At 40.8% G+C, this 21,972-nt stretch overlaps 2 protein-coding genes and 1 non-coding gene across 12 annotated transcripts in view; all 3 read left to right on the top strand.

Moving 5' to 3' along the window:
• The first annotated feature begins 94 nt into the window (after positions 1–94).
• On the top strand, positions 95–8,652 carry LOC146247066 (calcium and integrin-binding family member 2-like). The gene is made up of 6 exons (XM_084682622.1): positions 95–430; positions 1,202–1,236; positions 4,167–4,278; positions 5,714–5,861; positions 5,972–6,167; positions 7,611–8,652. The coding sequence occupies exons 1-6, from the start codon at positions 380–382 to the stop codon at positions 7,630–7,632; spliced, it is 564 nt and encodes a 187-aa protein (XP_084538748.1). The 5' UTR covers positions 95–379; the 3' UTR covers positions 7,633–8,652.
• A 3,535-nt stretch (positions 8,653–12,187) lies between these two features.
• Positions 12,188–12,259, top strand: trnaq-cug (transfer RNA glutamine (anticodon CUG)). The gene has a single exon. It is a non-coding gene; the product is annotated as a tRNA-Gln (tRNA).
• An 8,987-nt stretch (positions 12,260–21,246) lies between these two features.
• Positions 21,247–21,972, top strand: part of LOC146247064 (C-myc promoter-binding protein-like) — a 32,420-nt gene continuing 31,694 nt past the window's right edge. For all 10 annotated transcript variants that reach the window (XM_084682598.1, XM_084682596.1, XM_084682597.1 and 7 more), the window contains exon 1: positions 21,247–21,573. In XM_084682598.1, the coding sequence (XP_084538724.1) occupies positions 21,263–21,573 (311 nt within the window). In that variant the 5' untranslated portion in view covers positions 21,247–21,262. The remainder of the gene's footprint in view (positions 21,574–21,972) is intronic.

Genomic DNA, 21,972 nt, shown 5'->3' with positions numbered 1-21,972 from the left:
GCTGGAAGATTACTTTAAAATGGCGCCACCTGGTGGTTCATCATTTTCATCTGCTCTGTGTGCAACATCCTGAAACAATCCAGTGATGAAAAAACGTTCAACAAGGACTCAATGCGCGAGCCACTCTACTCCAAGAATGCGTGAAAAAGAATTTCTGTCTTTGACTGCGTCTAAAATAACGAGCTCTGCAACGACGTCTACTCTGTTTGTAAATATACCAATAATCCAAGAAACCCGATCAAAAATTATATGTCTGGAGAATGCATCCATCATGTTCTCATGCAGAGAACATAATGTCGTCTTAAATTACTAAAACAGAAAAAGCATCACGAACTTCCAATGTAATGTGTCTGTGTAATGGAAAAATTACTCGACTAGGATGGGTAATAAGCAAACAATATTTACTGATGAACAGTTCGAGGCATATCAGGTAAGATGTGCGTTAAATGTATTTATTTATTATTGGATATGTATATTGTAACCTTTGTATTCACATCACCATTTTCCACTTCTGTTAGAAATATTAATAATATAAATATGATTGATAGTACATACAACCGATTTTCATCAACATCACATGCGTGATGCATTATGTGTTTCAGGTTAGAGAGACACACCTTCATGAGACCAATATAGATTCTTACAGTATTGGAACATTAAGTATTCTTATCTAATGATCATTATTCATATGTTATAGCATTTTATCATGTTAATTGATCCAGGCTTGTATAGTACTTTCAAAGGTTAGACCTGGCCCAGCAATGTATCAAGTTCAAGCTCCCATTCTGTACCATGAAGCATCGTTGGGTTCTTCTTAACATTGTTCTCACAGGTGCTACTTCAAACAAAGAACCGTGTGAGAGCCATTAAAATAGTGGTATGGCTATTCCATAAAATACATCGTTTAAAAATGGTTTATATTTAATTTCCAAGTTGTCCAAAAAGCCTTTTGTAATGGAATCTGTGGTAAAAAAAAAATCTGCTTCTTATAGTAGATGTAATAGAAACTAGATAGTGTAATTGGCTTTATTCATGTGTTTCACTCTAAGACTTTTATTTTTGTCTAACTATGGACCTGCCCCACACAATCTCAGATGCATTACCAAATGTTGGCCGTTATCATATCATCATGGCAGAGCCATATCTGGTTACCACTGCTGATTTAATCTTGCACAATTGTATTGTTCTGCTCCTCTTGTAGGATTGCACTTTCTTCACACGCAAAGAGATCCTACGGTAAGTTAAATATTTGCTTTACCACCCCAGCTTAAAGACCTTCTGTAGGTCATCTCAGTAGCTTCTAATGAAGGACTGTTGGACCATGTGGTTGTTTCAACAACTTAAATACACGTTAACATGAATGTTTGACACTTCATAAGAAAGTAATAATGGGCCAACCACATCGATAAAACGTATGTGTCAGTGGTGTTGAGCACACCATCAACTCAGATACTTTCTGAGTTGTTTTTAAATAAAAATAATTGAGGGACAGTTTGTAATTGAATATCTATTTTGCTGGTTCTTTGGGGCAAAGGAACTTTCATTAAGATTGTAAATCAAGAATCATCCAATGGTTGTATTTCTCTGGCATATATAATTAGGCCCACATCAATCTACTGTTAATTCTTCATCATTCTTTGACCAGTGGTTTTCTACAGCCCCCACTTTTGTTGCTCAACTTCAAACAGCCTCTTTAATTGGAGCTTGTCCAAAACCAGTGAATCTCTGTCTCATGGTAGTTTTTGCTGGCCTCAGTATTCTAAAGCAATTAAATTGTTGTAGTGTTGCCAGGGGATGGTGTTTTTTTTTCTCTGTCAGCCGTTTATTTTCTTCAAATGTAGGTCATGACCACAACTGCTTTCAAAATGCTACATAGTCAATGGGATTATGACTTCAGATTTATATTATGATTAAGTATATTGCATTGTGATGCATTCTGGAGAATCAGTTTACTGTAGATTATAGTCAGATAATTGTTGACTCATTGTGTGTTCTGCGTAATCAATGTTCTTTTGCTAGCTCATTACGTCTCTTTACTTTAGTGAGTTTGTGTTTACAGTAGTGTATTGATTACCTCATGCATCATTAACTAGCAAACTACTGAAGTGTTCCTTTAATTCACATAATTTGTATCTTATCTTAAAACATGAAGAATATATTTTAAATGTAATAGTAAATGTAACCATACCTTTATATGGTTAAGTTGTATTTAAAATATTTTAAAACAATAAAGGCTGTTCTTAGTAGTAGTAGGAGTAGTAGTAGTAATAGTCAAAATCACTCTCTATTGAACCAGACAATTGTATCCTCACATTTAGCTTTTGTCTGGTATTGTAAAACATACACCACTTCAGGGTACATTATCCTCATCATGGCAACATTGTATCAGGAGACTTGAGTTGAACAAATTCCCAGCAAGATAGCACTGGGTCCTGCTGTATGACGCACACACAGTCCCCCAAGATGGATTGCCGCAAGCACAGATGTGCCACAAATGGGCCAATAAACCTTCAGCCTGGAGTGTGAGTCACATGAAACGCCAGTAACACAAAGTCATGAGCTGGGCTCTACTGCAGACCAGCGGGCAGGCAGGAAGACTGACCGTGTAGGTGGTCCTGATATAAAGTGGAGGTTTTATTTGTTTATCTGGAGCCATTTGAGTGCTGTCTGTTCCCAAGGTACGGTCATGGCGATAGTGGATACTGTATGAGTTTCCCCTTCCTGTTTGAACTAAAATAGCATTTTTTTTCTCTGTCCTTGGATTTGATGGTTTATGCACACGGTTCAGTTAAAGGTCATCAGGCAATACACTGTACACTGGAGTCCCTGTCCTTATTTTATATTGATAATTATGTGTGGCTGTGCTGTAACAACATTTCATCCATTAGATTCACTTAGGTTTATATAATTGTACCCCATCAGTAAAGTTACCTTGAGTCTGGAAAGGTGCAAATGATAAAGACTAACAACAATTTCCATGTTAAGTTAGATCTATTGTAACTTATGTCCGATACAGAAGAAAGGCGTATCTTGCCAAAATCATCCATGTGGTCAGATTATGTTTTGTTCCATCTACTATCTAGATTTATCCTTGTATGGATTAGGACCACAAAACCAGCCTGCCAAGGTGCGGTATCTTCTGGAATCCTTCCCGAACTCATTCATTTCCTAAAGACAGGAGCGCTTTGCTCTATGCTAATTGCCTGCCAGAAGAGAATCTCTTTCAGGTTTATAGTCTGAAAATTACTTTGATCTGGGATCACCCCAGACAACCTCTGATTGGTCATTTGCAGAAAAGGTTGGGCCCTTGTGTGGTGATAGAGCAGGTTTTGGGAATTAGTTTCCCATTCAATTCACATCATATCATCTGACCAAGGAATTACCTTTATTGACAACAAGAGAGTAAATGGATTGTGGGAGTGTGAAATATAGTAATTTCTCGAAACATTTGGAAACAATAATTTCACAAAATGTTCATGTGGCCTTGTGTCTTTGCTGAAAATTTTTGTCTTCGGTCTAGAATTGTTTCCCCCTGATATTTGAGACATTAAGCTCCCCTTATGGCATTTCACTGTTTCCTTCAGTGGAAATGTGTGGAGGTTCATTCACCACTACCTCACAGACCTGATAAGGCTAATTTACAGAGCTGTTGGGCCGCTCCCGCGCGCAGACGGATTAATCTCTCCAGCAGTGGTGACACACTGCTCTGAAGACATAAGACAAACGCCAGAAAGGCTCAGTTGGTGAAGAATAAGCAATGGTTTTAGATTCATTTTAAATGTGATCTGTAAACATCTCATTAACTTCTTAGCACTGTTTCAGCCTAGGTTCCTTACATCTTTGACCGACAGACTGCTCTTTGCTCAAATTTTGTTCAACTCAATGAGACTGTTATGTACCACATTGTGGATAGTTACCAATGATATACACTATATCAAACTGGTATAAAAAAGCAGTTGAATGGGTGTACAATACATGGTGTTAATTACTTAATCTGTTTATTCCTTTCCCATTTATAAACCATACAATGTTGATTTAAGGCCAAATTAATTATTCTACGCTAAAGGTAGGCAGGTATAGTATACTTTACACAAAGTGTGCCATCATTTGCAGAGTGAAATATAAACATATTGCAGTGCATCATGTGTTCCCTCTCTCTGTTGAAGATTACACACCAGATACCGTGAGCTGGCTCCCCACTTAGTTCCAATGGATTACACCAACGAGCCAGATATCAAACTCCCTATGGCACTGATCATCAGCATGCCTGAACTGCAGGTGAGCATGTCTTCTTTATGTTATTATGATACCATTTTTGTATGTAAAATGTAGACCATAAAAAGTTTTTAAAGTACCTGAAAGTGTAATAAAAGTTGGTCCAAACACAATCTTCTATGGGAAATAAATGCTGCTGTTGGTTGCTGAAGTGAAATGGGTTAGTAGTGACATTGTATCAGTGAGGATTCATGTGTCCAAGGCCGTAGTCATTACTGCTCTGATAGCCCTGCCAGTGAGAAACGTCCCATTCACTCTGTGCTTAGTCAGCACCCACTGTGATTAGTCAGCCTCAATATGTCACCCACCCTTCCAGCCAATCCCTAGCCTGGCCTGTTACATGTTGAGAGCAACATACTGAACAGATACAGCAGTGTTGAAACTGAGATTCAGCTTTGCCATCGACAAAAAATGGTCACAGTACAGATTCTCAGTTGATCAAATGTATCAATTCTAGATTAGTCTTCATCTAAAACTAGCCAAGACTGGATACATACTAATATGTCACATACAGTCAGCAGCATCTGATTAAAAGATTAATACACCTAGATGTACAGTACACAGCTCCAACAAGCTGATGGCAGGCTTCATACATAAGAAGCTATTCATTTAAACCCTCTATAAGAATCTATGTGTTAAAGCTTCATGTTATAATACTATAGCAATCAATTACTTTGGTTTTCACTCCATTTACTGCATCCATTCCCATGTCACATTAAGTGGCATGTTGTCTCATCAAATCATACCCATCACATGTTTCTCCCTGGGGATTATGAGTGTAGAGACCGTATCCATAGCCCATTCATACCAGGGACATGATAAGTGTCCCGTCACCTAGCACTGTGGTTGTAAACATCCCAGTGCCTGACTTCCACAGACTGGAGCCATTTGGAAGCATGAATGATGGTTCCCTGACAACAGGCATAGCCAAAATGGCACCAAAGGTCAAACAGTCGTAAATTTGTGTTTCACCTGTGCAGATTTTGACATGAATTACCTCAGTTTAGCCTAGGCAAGCCGAGTGTACCCTATAGCCTACAGCTAAGCTTAGCCTATAGCCTAGCTTAGCTGACGGTGAGGGATAAGAGCCACTTTGCTGACATAGCAATCAGGGAGACGGCACTGTACATGACTAGCTAATGAATGGAACCTGGCACGCAATGTGGAGAGAGTGAGATCAGGAGCTACCGGACATACGATTAAACAGGCTCTTAGAGTGATTGGACACGTGAATTAGTCTTGTTCTGTATTACAATTAAGTACTTGTTTTCTATGCAAACATGTTGTGCAACATTGAGTGTTTCATAGTACTTGGAGGGATAAAATATAATCTTTATGGGGACATTTTACCTTTATCAAGCTGGTTCAGTTTGTCATGTCAGTGCAACAGAGTTGACTGGTCAAAACAAGCTGTTTTCTCCGTATCTTCCCCTTCAAGGAAAATCCTTTTAGAAATCGCATTGTGGAGACCTTCTCAGAAGATGGCGAAGGCAACCTCAGTTTCAACGACTTTGTAGACATGTTCTCTGTACTGTGTGAAACAGCACCGCGAGAACTGAAGACAATATATGCTTTTAAGATCTACGGTGAGCCTGCCTGTCACTGACTGAATATTTGTCAGAAGTCAAAGTACATGCAATTGGCACCACCAGTCATTCTTCTTGTTGACTAACTGTGACATTTTCCTTGCTCACAGATTTCAATGTGGATAATTTCATATGTAAGGAGGACATGGAGAAGACATTGACCAAGTTGACGAAAGGGGAGCTGACTCCGGAGGAGGTCAACCTGGTGTGTGACAAGGCTATCGAGGAGGCAGATCTGGATGGAGATAGCAAGCTCTCATTTGCTGACTTTGAGAACATGATCTCCAAAGCCCCAGATTTCTTAAGGTACAGCGATTCTAAGAGGACAGGGATTCTTTACGATGGGAAAGTACCTATGATAGAACAATCTGCATCAGTATTCAACGATGTTTAATAGTTCAGGCCATAGTTGTTCCTTGTACATTACAGAAATACATGTTAAGACAAAAACAGCCACAACATTGAGTCTTGAGTTTGACAAATGGAGTCAAATGAGTGAGACTTTGTATTCTGCAATTCAGCAAAAATAGTTTCAATTAAAAAAAAAGATTCAATAGTGCTTGATCAATTTTTTGGGTGATTGATCATGTCATTGTAAATAGTTGTTTCATTTCAGCACCCAAACCATGCAGATGAAACAGCCAGTGGAAGGCCACCTATTTCTGAAAGCTTGATTTATCTCGGCAGTAAAATTACCTGGAAATTTGTCAATCACACAGGGTCAGCTTTAGATTGGCTTCAACTTGTCGTCCTTGTTTGTCATTGGTGAATTCATTTTAAGTTACAGCTCTGAGCTCTGTTCGGTTGCCATAGCTGCTATGTTGGTAACTTTAAGAGAGAGGTGCATTCCCCAATAATAAGCCATGCCACCACATTTCTGTTCATTTTCAAAAGAAAAACCTTAAAGACCATAAGCAGTTTTGATGAATTTCAGCAGTTTCCCCAATCCTTTTGTAACTCAATTATAACGTATTTTCCTTAGTCTCTATTTCACACCGACATGAAATGGGGCAGCAGTCTTCTTTCGAGGTACATAGTCCATGCAAAAGACTGCCATTACTACTGTTTGGGAGAATAAACTGTCTATCAACCTGTCAAGGCAGTGCAGTCCAATGTGACATTGGTAATAGTTCACTGGCCAACCCTTGTAAAATGGCAGTACAGTGCCTCTATTTCACTTTAAGTAGCTCTATTAGCAGCGTACTTGTAGGTTAATGGGTGTATTGGAGTTCTGTTCTTTGATTTCCTCCCTGGCCTGGCATTGTTCCTCACTTCAGAAGTTGCTTTTGTTAATCTTAACTGAAAGTCTGCCAGAGTGACACATAAAGCTTTAGAGAAAAATAATGGTAAGGAAATGCCATGAAATATTAGCAAGCATGAGTCTTTTGGACTTTTCTAAAATGTGTTGGGATAATTTAAATATGAACACTGCAGCTGGTGGTACTCTCCTCTGGCTTCAGTCATGCTGCTGAGGAATCAATGTCCTGTGACAAAATGACATTGGCAAAATAACATCTCAGAAAACCCATCTTGCGACAACAGTATAATAATAATATGATATCTAGTTTATTTATGGTCATTTTTCATTAATAGTGAGCCCAAACAAGAAAATGTATAATTACTGCCATGTTTTCCAATCTAGTCATGTCAGGTCCTGGAGACGCATTGAAAAGTGGGAAAACGGTAAATGTGTATAATGCATTACATTATGTTGTATATCTAACAATGACTCTTATTGTCTACTTATAGCACCTTCCATATACGAATCTAAGGAAACTCGATGAGGAACAGAACATTGTTATGGAGGTGATGCTGAACTACATCCATGTTCTTCTGAAGTCATCACAAGGCACACTTCTTGGGATTTGACATTTAGGATCCCTGTCACCATACCACAGCTAGGCCCCTGACCTTAGTCTCACTGAAGCACAGTGCCTGTCCTACCAAATACAAGTGGGGATCTATCTGAACATTGAATTATATTTTCAATGTGACCTTTGTGATATAATCTGAAAAGTGAAACCAGGAGTTTTGAATACAGGATTGTGTACCCTGGGGGTCTTTTTCATGGAAGCACAGGCCTTTTCGCCAATTCATGCTCTACAGGAAGTATCACATTAGACACTTTGAAATAGAAAATCAATAATGCATGACTGTTTTCTCTGTAATCAATTCTTATTCCTTAAAGTTGGACAATTACATGGACATTAACTCTAATGGAACAAACAATGGTGGTGGACAGAGGGTGAACCAAGATGGGCTCATTTTGATACCAGTAGTGCTTATCTTACACAATGTGCAAGGGTTTTAATAGCAAACCTCGGACTTTGTTGCAGATTTTTTTGAAGGCGATATTTTACATGTAACCATTATTTAATTACTGACAAAAAAATGGACAAGATAAATCAAGGGCTTTTGCAGTGGAAGTTTATGCCAGAAAGAAAGATGCATACAAAGTATAAAAGCACAGTTTTAGCACATAAGACAGAACAGTCAGGAGCTATGCAATCTGTCTTCATGATGTGCATGAGACTAATTTAAATTGCTCATATCTTTTTATTTCTCATCAAGTATTGTCTAACATAATGGAGCATATTGACAATCATACTAAACTGTTATTCAGTTGATGGAAGGGCTTCGTCTCCACCATAATGTCATGCTTTGATACCTTTTCATGCCTCTAAACCTGATACAATAGCAGTAATTTACTTGTGAATGAAGTTTTCAGTATTAACAGTATTATTATAACATTTGGCTAAACTTGAATAAATACATTTTCTGTTGCAAGATATGCAGTGTTTTTCAGCTAATTTTTCAACTTTGGATAATACTATTTTCTTGCTAAATTAACCTTTAATAAAGTGCATATTTTAACAGATGACAGATTAGGCTAGAATTTTGTGTTTTCTGGATTGATGGGATAATTCCAGAATAAACTGTAAAGATATTCAACATTAAAACTTCATAAAGTTTGCTAAACATTGCTGCATTAGCACTTGAAGTGCAGACAATGTATTTAGTTAAATAATTGTAATGTTAAGTTTTTAAAGTGCTTGATGAGTAGAGTTGGATGTCATACTGTACATCATTTTAGAATGTGTTCTCATGAGATGCTTTACAACTGAATGCATTCTCTCTGCAACGCCCAGTTGAAAATGCTATAAATGCTATTAGAAACCCTAATTATGCTAATGCTCACTTGCTGTTTTTACAACAGAGGTACTCTACATATATACCTACTGTTGTGTGTGCATGCATTTTATGGAAATAAGATATTACTAAGCAATGTACTAGTAAATTTCCTTGAGCTGAAACTTATACCATCTATAAAAACCAAAGAAGGACATCATGTAGCCATAAAACCCATACATCCTCCTTTAGCCAACCAGTGAAAATGGATTGTAATTTGAATATAGGCAGTAAGCTATTTTCAACAGTGTAGGTACCTGAATGTAATTGAATAAATTCATCCTTACGTAAGACCCAATGCTAATACTTCAAAGGACAGGGAGGAAAATGGAAAACGGGACAAGTTCCAAACTTTTCTTCCGGTGTGGCATAGCTGTTAAGCATGGGCCCAAGCTTAACAACCACTTAATTCCTCATCACATCCCCTCCAGCTCCCTTTATGAGAATGCCTATCGTACTTGCAGGCAGAGGAGATCACACTGATTGTGCTGCTCTATTAATTGGCTATTCTCTCCCTCGCCTAGCATCTGCTGGGTCTGGTTTCCAATACCATGCAGTCTCTGTTATAGAGTTCCACAGTGAAAGGGATATCGCTGAAGCACTAAAGCGACCATAAAGACATTGATTCTCATTACGCCGCTCGACCAAGTCCGGTGATGCTGTGTCCTCGATGCTGCAGCCAGTGGCCCCCTCACTCCGCCGCAGTCAGTCTCATTATCTTCCCTGACTGTGGCGCCATGTTACATTTATATAAGGCCTTCAAGGGCCACCTCCATACATCGTTTCCAAATAATGGAATTTCCAGACTGGATAGTTGTTGTCCTCTGGGAAGAAACAGCTGTATTTGCATCTTCTCGTAAAAACAGAAGCAAGGTTAGGTATCTCAGGTGCCATTTTTGTTATTGTGAATGAGCAATTTGCCATCATAATCAGTTGGGTGGGTAACATTTAACTTGGAAGGTAATGCACCCTTCTCTCCTCTGGAACTAACTCTGGTAGAGCCCCTTGAAATAATTCTGAGACCTAATACTCAGATGAATTTACCTTACCTTTTTCAGTATGGAGAAAGCCCTCTGTGTTGCACATCCTAACACATTACCATATTCTACTGTTATTTACGATGTGAAGCCTGCAGTAAATACTTAAAACTCAGACATTAAATACTGATGCTGTTGTGGCTGACATCTTGATAACCTCCCTGATATGATGAAGATGTTGTTCCTGCTCATTATCTGTGACAGGGTTCAACTCACTTTTGTAGACTTCATGAATCCTGGGATCTCAGGGATATCTAACCAGCAAAAATGTATACGTGGATGAGTTTGGCACGCTGATTTGTTTACACTTCACGGTAAGAGCAAAAGAGCTACCTGACTGTGGAATTGAGCTTTCGATTAGATAAAAGAAGTTCTGCTATGCTTTGCTCTTTGAATGAAGCAACTGGACAATAATAATTCACAAAAAAACTGTTTGGGCCATGGGCGGTCTCTTTTCAGGGTAATTAATCTCAAATCTGCTATGGTAGCCTCAATGTCAACTTTTTTTCAATTATAGAGTCAGTTAAACACAACTAGGGTACATAAAGTCTAATGCAGATCAATTATTTTGGGCGCTAATATAGGGTCCTAACGTTAATATATTTGTGTTGACCTCGACGTCCCTGTGTCAGTTCAACAACCCATGATGGCCACTATGGCCATAACTCGGATGACTGATTTCAAATTTCACCTTTAGTTTTCATTACAGTGTTCCAGACCTCTTTGTACCTGTGCATGCCAGAATGCATTCAGAGGGAACGTCCAGGGGGCCCGCCAAGCCCTGAGTTATGAAGCTAGCTACAGCTGGATCTTGGCCAAGGAGAGTGCAGAAGGGCCAGTTATGGCAAAATTGAAATAGGGGGTTCTGTCTGAAGGCTCTTGTAATATCACCGTTGAAAGCCTGGCTAGGATTGCTGGTGTAGAAAATGAGACTTCACACAGGAGACAATTTAAAACTCACCCCTGTTTTGTCTCTTCTCTGACTTTATTGCAGTTTTGTCCCAGAGTTTGGCAAGTGTGTATATGTCTTTTGCGAGTTCTAGTCTGCTTTTAACAGTCATGATCTTTTGCAGGATGCTGGATTTTTTGCCCACAGTGCACATCCCAGTGTTATATTCATCACTGATTCCACCACACTTCCAACTTTTCTTTTAGTAGGTAAAAAGTACCATTGTGCACATTTAAGGCTAGCTGCTGCCACGACAAGAGAAAGATAACTCCTTTATAAGCTTTAAAATATGTTAATTTAACAGACAAGCACCTGCACATCTTCTCAACAGTGCCACATTTGATTCGCTGACGGGCCAATCTAATCGTCTGTTTCTGAGTGATTGTACTAAGGCAGATGGAATCATATTCTCCAAAAAACTATAATTCTACCACCCTGTTAACCAGCTCAAAGTTCATAGATAAGAAATGAATTTAACATTTCATGTGCAGTGGTAAAATCAAGTCATTTCTGCATGACATTTAGTTTCAGGCTAAGTCATTAAGAAGTCCACAGCACTAATGTCTACAAGCATGAGCTTCAAATTACACCTGACCTCATCGCGGGAGGCAAGTACAAAGATGGTGTTATCTTTGAGTGGCTATACAAACAACAGTCAGTCAATGTTAAAGTTAAATGTAACTGAGCATTAACTAAGCCTGAGCATTATTTTGGCTTGCACTGAGCATGAAATGTAATGGCTCAGTCAACCAGGTCATCAAGACAAGCAAAAATAATGGTAAGCATATATGCATTCTGTAGTAACTACATGAAATAACCCAGACATTTATCTGACTGATCATGGATTAAACCAGACCACCTCTGCTTATTTTGCAAATCAATATAACACAATAATGTTGCTGCACTACCATTTCGTGATAATATCCTCTTTTGTTTGTTTCCCAATGTTTAGCGTTTGGTTTCTTTAAATCCCCCCCCCCACACACACACACGTGAGGGGGAGCTCAATTAGCCAGTGTACAATGTCTGCTAGTGTTAGGGTGTCAGCTGTAAATAATGACACATAAAATTTATTATAAAAATGTACAGCTAAATTCAAGTTTCCTTTAGTACAGGAATAAAATCCCTGTTTTCTATAGCGGTGAACACAAGGTTCTATGGTGTAATGGTTAGCACTCTGGACTCTGAATCCAGCGATCCGAGTTCAAATCTCGGTAGGACCTGCTTTTTAACAAATGAGAAACCGATTAGAAAACCGATTGTTGCTTGCTCCCAAGCGTCGACCGTTTTTAGAGTCAGGAACAGACTCTTGTGCAACGTTGAGACAAAACTGAGTTTTTCTAATGAAGGCACGTTATGTATAATTATCATCAATAGGAAGCCTTTACAACTCTTAACCACTAGGTGGCAGAATAGTCAATGGAACCACGGACTAAAGATGACACCATCTGGGGTATGCTTTGTGGAATAGTTTAATAGTTAAGTTCCTAAAATAAAAATAAATGAAAAATAAACAGCATAAAAATGTTTACCATAATGCTATTTCAAGTTTCTACTTGTAGATTTAAACAGACTTTCAGTTAAAACATATTTTTTGGGTCTGTTCATTGTTATGAATTGCAAATTAACATGAAACCAAATAGGGGCATAGGCAGTTGACTGTCAAATGTAAAGATTGCAAAAGCACCCACCTGATGGTATCGGCGTAAAACTATGATGATGCATGGCAAACGTTGAGACGGATTTGAGTACAGAGCGAAAGGTGCAAACCCCCCCCCCCCCCCCCCCCCACACACACACACACACACACCCCACCCTACCCCACACCCTCATCACAACCAAAATGGCGGAAGGTAGAGTCGGATCGGCAGGAGCTGGACAGTAAATTGTATCTCAAGCACTTGTCGCTTATTTAAATATTTACATTTGTTATGAAAGTGGGGTTTTAAGCAACACCAGTTCAAGTTGTGAGAAGACTCGTTACATTTGCAAAAAGGTGTAAGTATTAAGAACCGTTATTTTGTGGTTATTAACTGACTTGACTGCCTCTGAGTTTATACTAGAGCTTGCTCGTTTATACATCCAACTGGTATCCTTCTGCCTTGTCAGGGAGGCCTATCTTTTCGGCGTACTGGTCTTGTTTATTGAGGTATTGTTGTAAATATTTATCAATGACTGCCTTGTTTAGCAGGCCACAGCTAGCTAATCATGTGTAAAGTGGCATGTCATAGTTTGACCCATATTGTCCCTGCTGTGTGTTTGCAGTCCTCACCCTCGCTGAGTGTCCCTTTGCGAAGTATACGTCGCTAGCCAACCGGTCAAACCGTTGTAGCTGAATTATTTGAGTGGCTGCATTTAATACGAAGTTTTTATATAAAACGGAACCGTTACAGCCTAATATCCACTGCGTACCCTGCCACAAATGATAAACTGATTTAGTTAAGGAAACAAGTTTTGTTCATGCGCAGCACGTGAGGTTCACAGTGTTGAGATATCCCGTTTAAAGGGTATTCCTAACTGTTTTCCGACAGTTTGGAATAGAGTATAGAGAGTTCAGGATAACTTCAATACTACGATGGAAATCACCTTTACTCATTCGCATTATTAAGATAACCCGCTTGCAAATTGAGATGTACAATTTCTGGCTTTTCACATTAAAAATATGTTGAAAATGCTAGATCCTTTTGTCCGAGTCAAAACAATTTATTGTAGCAAAGATACCACAAGAGCAGAATCGACGCACACTTCAATTTAAGAGTTGATATGACGTGGAGGTAAGCACCCAACCCAAGTACACTAGCAATGCTGTTAGCTTAAGCCTTAAGGAGTAATTGCGAATGCATCACACATTTCCGAACACTTGAGTGTTGTAATGGTGACACAGGACAGGCACGTTTGGTTAAAATCATGTATCGGTCAATGACAGTGTTACCCTGTGATTTAAGAACTAGAGTTGAGCATAACAGAACTATTATCAGACTGTAACCTCACCATACAAATGAACTGAAGAAGAATTTTATACCTAGCCTGCTTCAGCCTTACAAAAATTGCAGTAGCCAACATTAGCTAGGTCTTGTATGGATCCCATATGTCCGTGATCTTGAGCTTCAATTGTCACTCAGTTGCTTACAGTGTAAGAATACTTGAAATGTCTACAGTCTGCGTGGCTGGCCCGTGTATGTTGGCGTTTCCTGTGAGTGTCCCCCACAGTGGAATGTTAAGGAGGACAAGATGTGAATTACAGAAGCAGAACACATGGAACTTGCAGACAAGTGAGTTTGCAAATGAACTAATCTTGACAGGAATGTCAAGGAGTCTTACAGAAGTAGTGTTACTGCAGAAGTGACGAAAATATCAAATGCCAGACCATGTCTGTTAAGCAGACTGAATACAACACATTGGCTATTCTCAGTCAGTAACCCTTACGATTACTTTGACCTGGCTCAGTGGTGACCTACAGTTGAATGGTTGTCATATCACCAAGCAAAACTGCACAGCACCGATGGTCTTTTAAGACACCCAAATAATAATATCTTAGCAGAATGGGAAGTTTCTGCTAACCAGACCTTAGGAAAACATACCATCACAGCATCCCACAGACTTACTTAGGTAAGCATCAGTTAAGCTTAATTTGACATTGCTGTAGAATGGTTATGCTTAGTTTTTTAGCATTTTTGCTTGGATCAAATGAGGAAGGCCCAACCTTAGTTATGTCTTTTATTTACTATGTTTTCTGGATCACCCCAGGAATGAAACTTCTGATTTAGTTTGACAACCTTCACTGTAGTGTACACTAGGCCGTATTAGGTCTGTTCCTCTTGTACTTTTATGCAGATGTCTACTTGAGAGCAAACTTCAGACCATTGAATGGCTCCTCATTACTGCTATTTCTCTTAAGACACTGAAAATAAAGCTTGGTAGTAGAAAACTATTACCTGACCTCATAAGTCACATAGCCTAATCAGAGCTCCTACGGTATGCAACAAGAAAGCTGGGAATAAAACAAGTTAGACAAAAAGTGTGTGCTCTGGGATGTGACTGCCCTAATGTCACACATGCTCTCTTAAGGTTTTCTACCTATGGGGAATTAAAAAGTAAAATGCTTGAAGGTTGGGGCAGATGCCGTTTCCTGGAGACTTTCATTCCCTCTGGGCCATGAGCCAAACTCTATGGTGTGGAACTCCACTGAGATGATACTCTGAGACAATCTGCCACATCTGGCAAACTGTGCTTTTCATTACCCGCTTGTCCAATTCATTTTTTCCTGGCAGGGCTTAGTAACCTGTGGCCGGGCAAGCAGTAATATGGGCAGGGAAAGGCCATTTCCTCTGTTAGACTGTCCAAGAAAGACGAGGAAACTTGCTTCAGAATGTAGGAAGTATCATTTTACCTGGTGGACAGATTCTAGCTTTGCAGTTTGCCCGGCAATAACATTGCATCCATTATGGATGAAATAAGAGGCAATTTCATGTGTACTGCATGCATATCAATTTTAATCCACTGACTGTTTATAAATCAGTCATCAGACAGACCTCACATATTGTGTGGTTTTCCTCTTTGTGTAGGCCTTACAATATATTGTATTAACTTTAATGTCTAAATATATTCACAGATGGCAAAATAATGTATTTTTAAATGTTGACTTGGCTGCATGCCTTGCCTGTGTCCAGTTCATCTTTCTAATAAAATCTGTGTTCGAGAGGAAAAAGAATGTGATGTTCTTGAAGATTTTTCAGGGTCCATGTATTAACTCAAGGCCTACAAGACAAAGTTATCTTATTGTTGTCTCCAAAGCCAGCAGTAATTATTGCCACCACATGTCAATAAAGGACACTACCTAACCTTGAGAATCTCACTTTAGGTTCACAAGGACTGGGCCTTGAAGAGTGATATGATGATAGAGAAGCAAACCTTTTGTCATGAAGAGAAAAACAATAAAGCCTCTACACACAAAGTGGAAAAACCAGCAACATTCTTAAAATGCCCGGCCGCTGTAACATTTGACATTAAGGACTTTCTAACTTGGCTAAGGAAGTTGAGGATTGTTGGGACTAGCCTACATTGAACACATTCATTATAAATCACAGTGCCCTCATTCAGATATACCTGAACAAACAGGATAAGGCTATAGTTGTCAATCCAACAACCTTTTTACTTCAGAGCCACAAAACACCTGAAGCTCTCTTTTCTATTTCTCTCTCTTTCCCCTCTCTCTTTCTGAAATGTGGAAATCTTACTACTGTGAGCAGTTGAACAATCAAAGGCATTCTTTGATTTGACAGTTCTGCCCCTGGGAGACGTAAAATGTACTTGTCTTCAAATCCAAATACTTCAGTGACAAGGTACAGAATGTGTCTCACAACGTGTTCAATTGAAACGAGACATCTCAGTCTCTTGTGTGAGAAGGGGTATCCAAGGAAGCTCTTCTTAGACAGTGTCATTCCTCTTGGCCTGTTGCCTGCTATCCAGCCATAACCTCCAACAAGCATTCACAGTGATTTATGCCAATGACCAATGTTCCAGTTTGGCTATTCAACCAGGACACGCTGTAAATCTTGAATTCTATACATGCCCAGATTGTGCCACCTTACCCTCCTCTAGAGATGCACAACACAAAGCTTTGTAACATATTCCCTTGTCGAAATGTACTTGCCTATTTACAGGCACTTCTGAATCATGCATTTTGTCGAGGAACCAAGTCAAACTCCTGTCAACAAATCTGCTCACGTTTTCGCCTCTGTTCATGCCTCAATTACACGTCAGAGGTGTAGGGGGGGGATTGCATACCAACATAACAAAAACACTTGTGATTTCCCCTAAGATCTAAACTCCCTCCAGATAAAAGATGGGTTTACGTGCCTGTCTGAGAGGGACGGGAAATGGACGCCCACCCTTTCTGGACAAACTAGAGGCAGATGCTTGGTCATGGAGGCTTCCTACTGACTTATGTTTATGTTTCTCAGTGAAGCCATTCTTCTCTCCTCCCTCAGCCCCTGTACTCTCCTGTCAGGGTGCAACCTGCGCTGTCCGTTCCTTGGCCATGTCCACTCCTCTGTTGGACATCCACACAGCTGGGTGTTAGCAGCAGGGGCGTCCTGAGACCCTTAAAGACAGCACTTTTTATTGGCTTCCCTCAACCTTGGCGCTCCTGAGCTTTGGACAGCTGGAGGATATTGCTTTATCATGTTATCTTTTAACAAACCCCTATGGTCAAGGACTCAGGGTTGTTGTGGGGTCTAACCCCCCCCCCCCTCTCTCTCTCTCTCTCTCTCTCTCTCTCTCTCTCTCTCTCTCTCTCTCTCTCTCTCTCACTGTGTAACGTGCTGGAGCCTTGCTAGGGTTAAGGTTTTTGGATTTGTTGAGTTTCTTGTGGCTATCGTAACAGACCAAATCTGATTTGAAAGTAGAAAGCCAGTCTAATGTACTGTTGGGTTTGCACACCCCATATCACTATTATAGCTGTATCACTAAAACACAACATCGGTGTTGTAAGCACTACTAATTGTTTCACTATCTTGTGGTGGATGGTACTGAAACATTGCTTTGCTCAGTTTGAAAAGCATCGCAAGAGTTGGAAAGAATTGGGAAAGACCTGTCTCAGGACAAAAGAAGATGTCTGCTTTTCCTTTGTCATGCTAGCATTGGTAAATAATTCAGAACAGCATAAATATTTACTGTCATGCCACAGAACTGCTGAGGATGACTCCTGGTGTGGTCCTTACAGGGGCGGACAGCGCTCCTTCAGGGTCTGCTGGGTCTTGCAGGAATGTGGGAAGAAGACTGGATTTTCTCCAGCTCTGTTCTAGAGCTGGTCTGGCATAGAGCAGGGGGACAGCCACGTAGCCCACTTTCACTGGGATGCACAATCTGCTGCTGAAATGGAAGACTGAGTCTCAAGTGACTTACAGTTTTGGTTCAGTTTCAAAGTTAAGTGTAGAGATTTTCCTTTTGTCGTCCGAGTAGTGGCTGCACAATTTGAAGATCTCATTTCTGTCCTTGATCTATTGAGGCTTGACAATGATCTTTCTGACTGCTTACTGGAGCAGGTCATCACAAGAACAAGTCTCATGATCTGTCATTTTGTCTCCTGGGTTGCCATGGTGACATCTGCAACTCTGGAGATATTCTACTTCTGACGGGGAGGCAGAGAGCGGGGATAAAAGGTTTGGGATGGAGGAGAGGGTGAGAACCGAGGATTGGGTCCCTCGTCCCTATATATATAATGCTTATGTAATGCACGTCACAGTGCAGTTATTTTTTCTTGTCCCTTTTTGCGCTGTATTTTTAGCAGACTAGCAGCATGGTCAGGATGAGTTGCATACTCTGGCCTGTCTCGTGGCTGTGTGGTCTAAAAGAGGAGCTTGGACGTGCACAGGAATAGATGCTAGACCAGGCTTTTTGCCTCATCTTTAGGCTCATGCAAACTAGAAGCAGGCTTCTCATTTGAAACCATCCAGGCAGATGGTTATGGCTTTTGATAAGCATTCTTGTAGGCTATAGTATAAACTGCTCAGCTATTTTACAAGTTAGTTTCACAATGCAATGTCTAATGTACTAAATGATTAAGCAAGAATTCCACTCTGGGGCTTTACCCCTTAAAGCCCTTAGGCAAGTTAATGAAAAAACATCTTTGGGCGTTCGTTCATAACTGTTCTGTAATTATGGCTCACCTGATGTTCTTACAAGAGTAAGTAAGCTAGAGGCTATATCACCACCCAGATACCAGAACTGACCCACAGCGGCCCCTGCCTCGTACCACAGTCCTGAATTAGTCTGCTTACGTCTGTCTTCAATGTCTAGGCAGGAGGATGTCAACACACACACACACACATCTATGTTGACTTTTGCCCATCATAATGCCTGTGAACTGGTGGAATGCTGCCTGGGGTACGCTGGCCCTGTTGTTGTCCTTAGCCCCATGCACATCTGCTCCCGCTTTAGCACCCTGCAGTATGGAACCTCTCACATTTCTGGAGGTGTGTGATTCGTGCCAATAGGTCACATACACTCCAAGTTTTACTTGCGTGGGAGAACGGGGGGTTTAATCTGTGGGTGTTTCGTGTGTGCGTGTCAAACATCCGTGACTTGTACGTGTTCAACATCTGTGAATTGTACGTGTTCAACATGGGCCATCCCTTACGTCTTTTCACAGCCCTTTAACGGCTGCTCCCGATTTGCTGGCGTTTTAGCCACTCCTATCAATCCACTGGAACAGAAAGGGGGTGACGGACCCTTTAATCATGTGGATTAATGAAATGCCACTCTGAAAAAGGGCAGGATTAAAACCATCACAGACTTGGCTACCCTAAGTATGTCTTCAAGTAGTGAGGACTAGGCTGGTAAGATTTCGGTTGGAAGTCACATGTTTTGGGGTCAGAAGCTTGTGGAAATACCACCACATAGTTTATTTTTGTCTCACCATGGATTTCAAGATGCCCTGTACACTGAATCTAAAGTTGGTCCCGCCAAACAGCTGATTAATTGCGAAGGCTAATAACTTATTTTTAGTAGGGACAAGCCTTGCAAATACAATGGAACGCATGTTGACTATTTGAACAGAATAGAGAAACCTCTTCATTCAGATCATAAGCCATTATGCATTAGGGGGGATAACATTCCGTTTGTCTTATGTCAGATTACTTTCAGTCTGCATTCTCACAGTAGGAAAAAATGATGATCTTTTTGAAATAGGAGTGGAAGTGGCACTACACAGTGAACAGGCATTTTGTGTCCGTCTGTCAATAGTTGGATGAGACAGTCGAGGTATGGAGGGAGGGGGGATTGATTCGGAATACACTTGTCTCCTATTTCCCAGTATGGTATAAAAAACAGCCTGCTTTTGCCCCACACACAGCCATGGTCAAAGCTAGTGTACTGTAGAACTCAATAGAGGATAACTAATGTCCATTTGCTCATTTGGAAATAGTGGTACTGCACAACAGCAATGTTAAGCACTATTGGAACTGCACAAAAAAAAAAACACTAAGCTAGCAGATAAAAGACACTTGCACTGAAGTCTAAGGTAAAGAAGTAGGGGTTAGCTTGACAGTCAAAGTTAACACTGATCTGGCCTGTTGTGTTGCCATCCTTAAAGTTAGCCCCCTGCCAACACATGAAGCTAACACCCCGCTAATTAGGCTAGACTACACTCTCCACACCCTCTGACTGTTTGGAATTGCAGGCATAGCCTTACTGACTTTTTAAAAATCATTTTAAAGGCATTTTTTGACTCCCAGATAAAAAAAATCTGTTTCCACTGTTTCTCTAGAGCATCAGGAATTGGAAATACAAGGTCTCAATTGTGCTTTAGACATGCCAAGTGGGGAACATGGTTTTGATTTCAACATGCCTGACACCATTACCTTTGAAATGTTCCGGGATGTAGTCCTGTGTTTAAAAAAAGAAAAAAACATTAAATTAGTCTGGGATATATTGTCCTTTTTATATCATATTAAATGTGGACATAAACTAACCAGGTTTGTGTTCTGAACTATTTTGAAGACCAATGAAAACAGCAGGAGAGCTTAGATGAGTGACATGCCTTTGCGTTTACCCATTGAGACAGACTATTATCCCTGTGCTCCGCCCGGTGTCAGGGAGTTGAAGGATGAATCTGGTTACTAAGGCAAATTGAAGACATACTGAAATCAGAGTATATTCCACCACACCCAAAGGCTTGTGCACCAGTTACTGCAAACTTCTATTACCATTCCAGCAGACACATTTGGCTCCTCATTCCGTTTCTTGCAGAAGTAAAATATTTTGTTTGCTTTTCACTAATATAATACAAAATGACTGTTTGGCTTTTTAAAGATGCAGCAAGCCTCAACATCTCCAGCCTTAATGCCTGTACAGTGTATAATTGTTCTGAAATGCCAAAGGGAAGAACCACACACCTATTCAGCCAGTCCTCACATACCTCTCCTTAAATCAATATGTATCTGATGCACTCCATTCCTTTCCTTCTCTCTTAGTTTTTGTCTGTTTCACTCGTTTTCACTTCTGACTTCATTCCTGGAAACGCTTTGTATTGGGCAAATCCACTTAGTGAGGACAAAGAAGAGGCTAAGGAGCACCAAGAAAATGAAACACATTTTCATAAACGTTTCCACCTCTGCCCCATTCCCTTTCTCCACTCTCCCCTCTTTTCCACACCCTTCTTCCCTTCCTCCCTTCTCTTCCCCTCTCCCCATTCTCCATGTGCAGACAGCCGGCGGGGATGGGAGATGATGGAGGACAAAGGCCCTCGCGTAGCAGACTACTTTGTGGTGGCCGGCCTGACAGACGCCTCCACGCCGCTGGACCAGGAGATCCACTTTGATGATGTCTGCCACAAGATGGCCAAGCCCAAGGCGCCCATCACCGACGTGGCCGTGGTGATGCGGTCGCTGGGGGAGGAGGTGCCGTCCGGCTACACCTGTGTGGACACCACCCCCTCGGGCCTGTCAGCCGACCTGAACAACGGCGGCCTCATGGCGCCGCAGATCTTCCTCTGCTACCGGCGAGGGCGTGACAAGCCTCCGCTCACCGACCTGGGGTGAGTGGGAGAGCCTGGAGAGGATGCGCGTGTGACGTCCAAACTGTGACGCGGTGATGTTATAACCACGATTACGTTTGCTGCGCTAAACCCCTGGAATTGATATTGAAAATGGTCATCTACTCGTTTCTTCAGAAGGAGGGCTGACTAATTTGAACTGGGCCTAAATCTGTGGGGTTACTAAATTGGCTGAACCTTTTCCATCTAAACTGTTTTGAAGCAGCCTCGAAAAGCAGGAAACCTAGGTGTCAGCTCCCTCACATCTCGCGCTGGGAGGCAGGCGAGGACAGGCCTAAGTGTGCTAGGCTAGCCTCTGGACCGGCCATGTTCAGTGCTTATCAGGCGCTTACACAGAGCCTCTGTACCGACAGCCCTTATCTGGTGATTACCCAGAGAGCT

Source organism: Hypomesus nipponensis, chromosome 19, assembly GCF_054491055.1.
Source record: "Hypomesus nipponensis isolate SF chromosome 19, ASM5449105v1, whole genome shotgun sequence".
Classification (NCBI taxonomy): Eukaryota; Metazoa; Chordata; class Actinopteri; order Osmeriformes; family Osmeridae; genus Hypomesus; species Hypomesus nipponensis.
The sequence above is the reverse complement of the archived record's forward strand: the minus strand, read 5'-3'. Positions and strand labels throughout refer to the sequence as shown.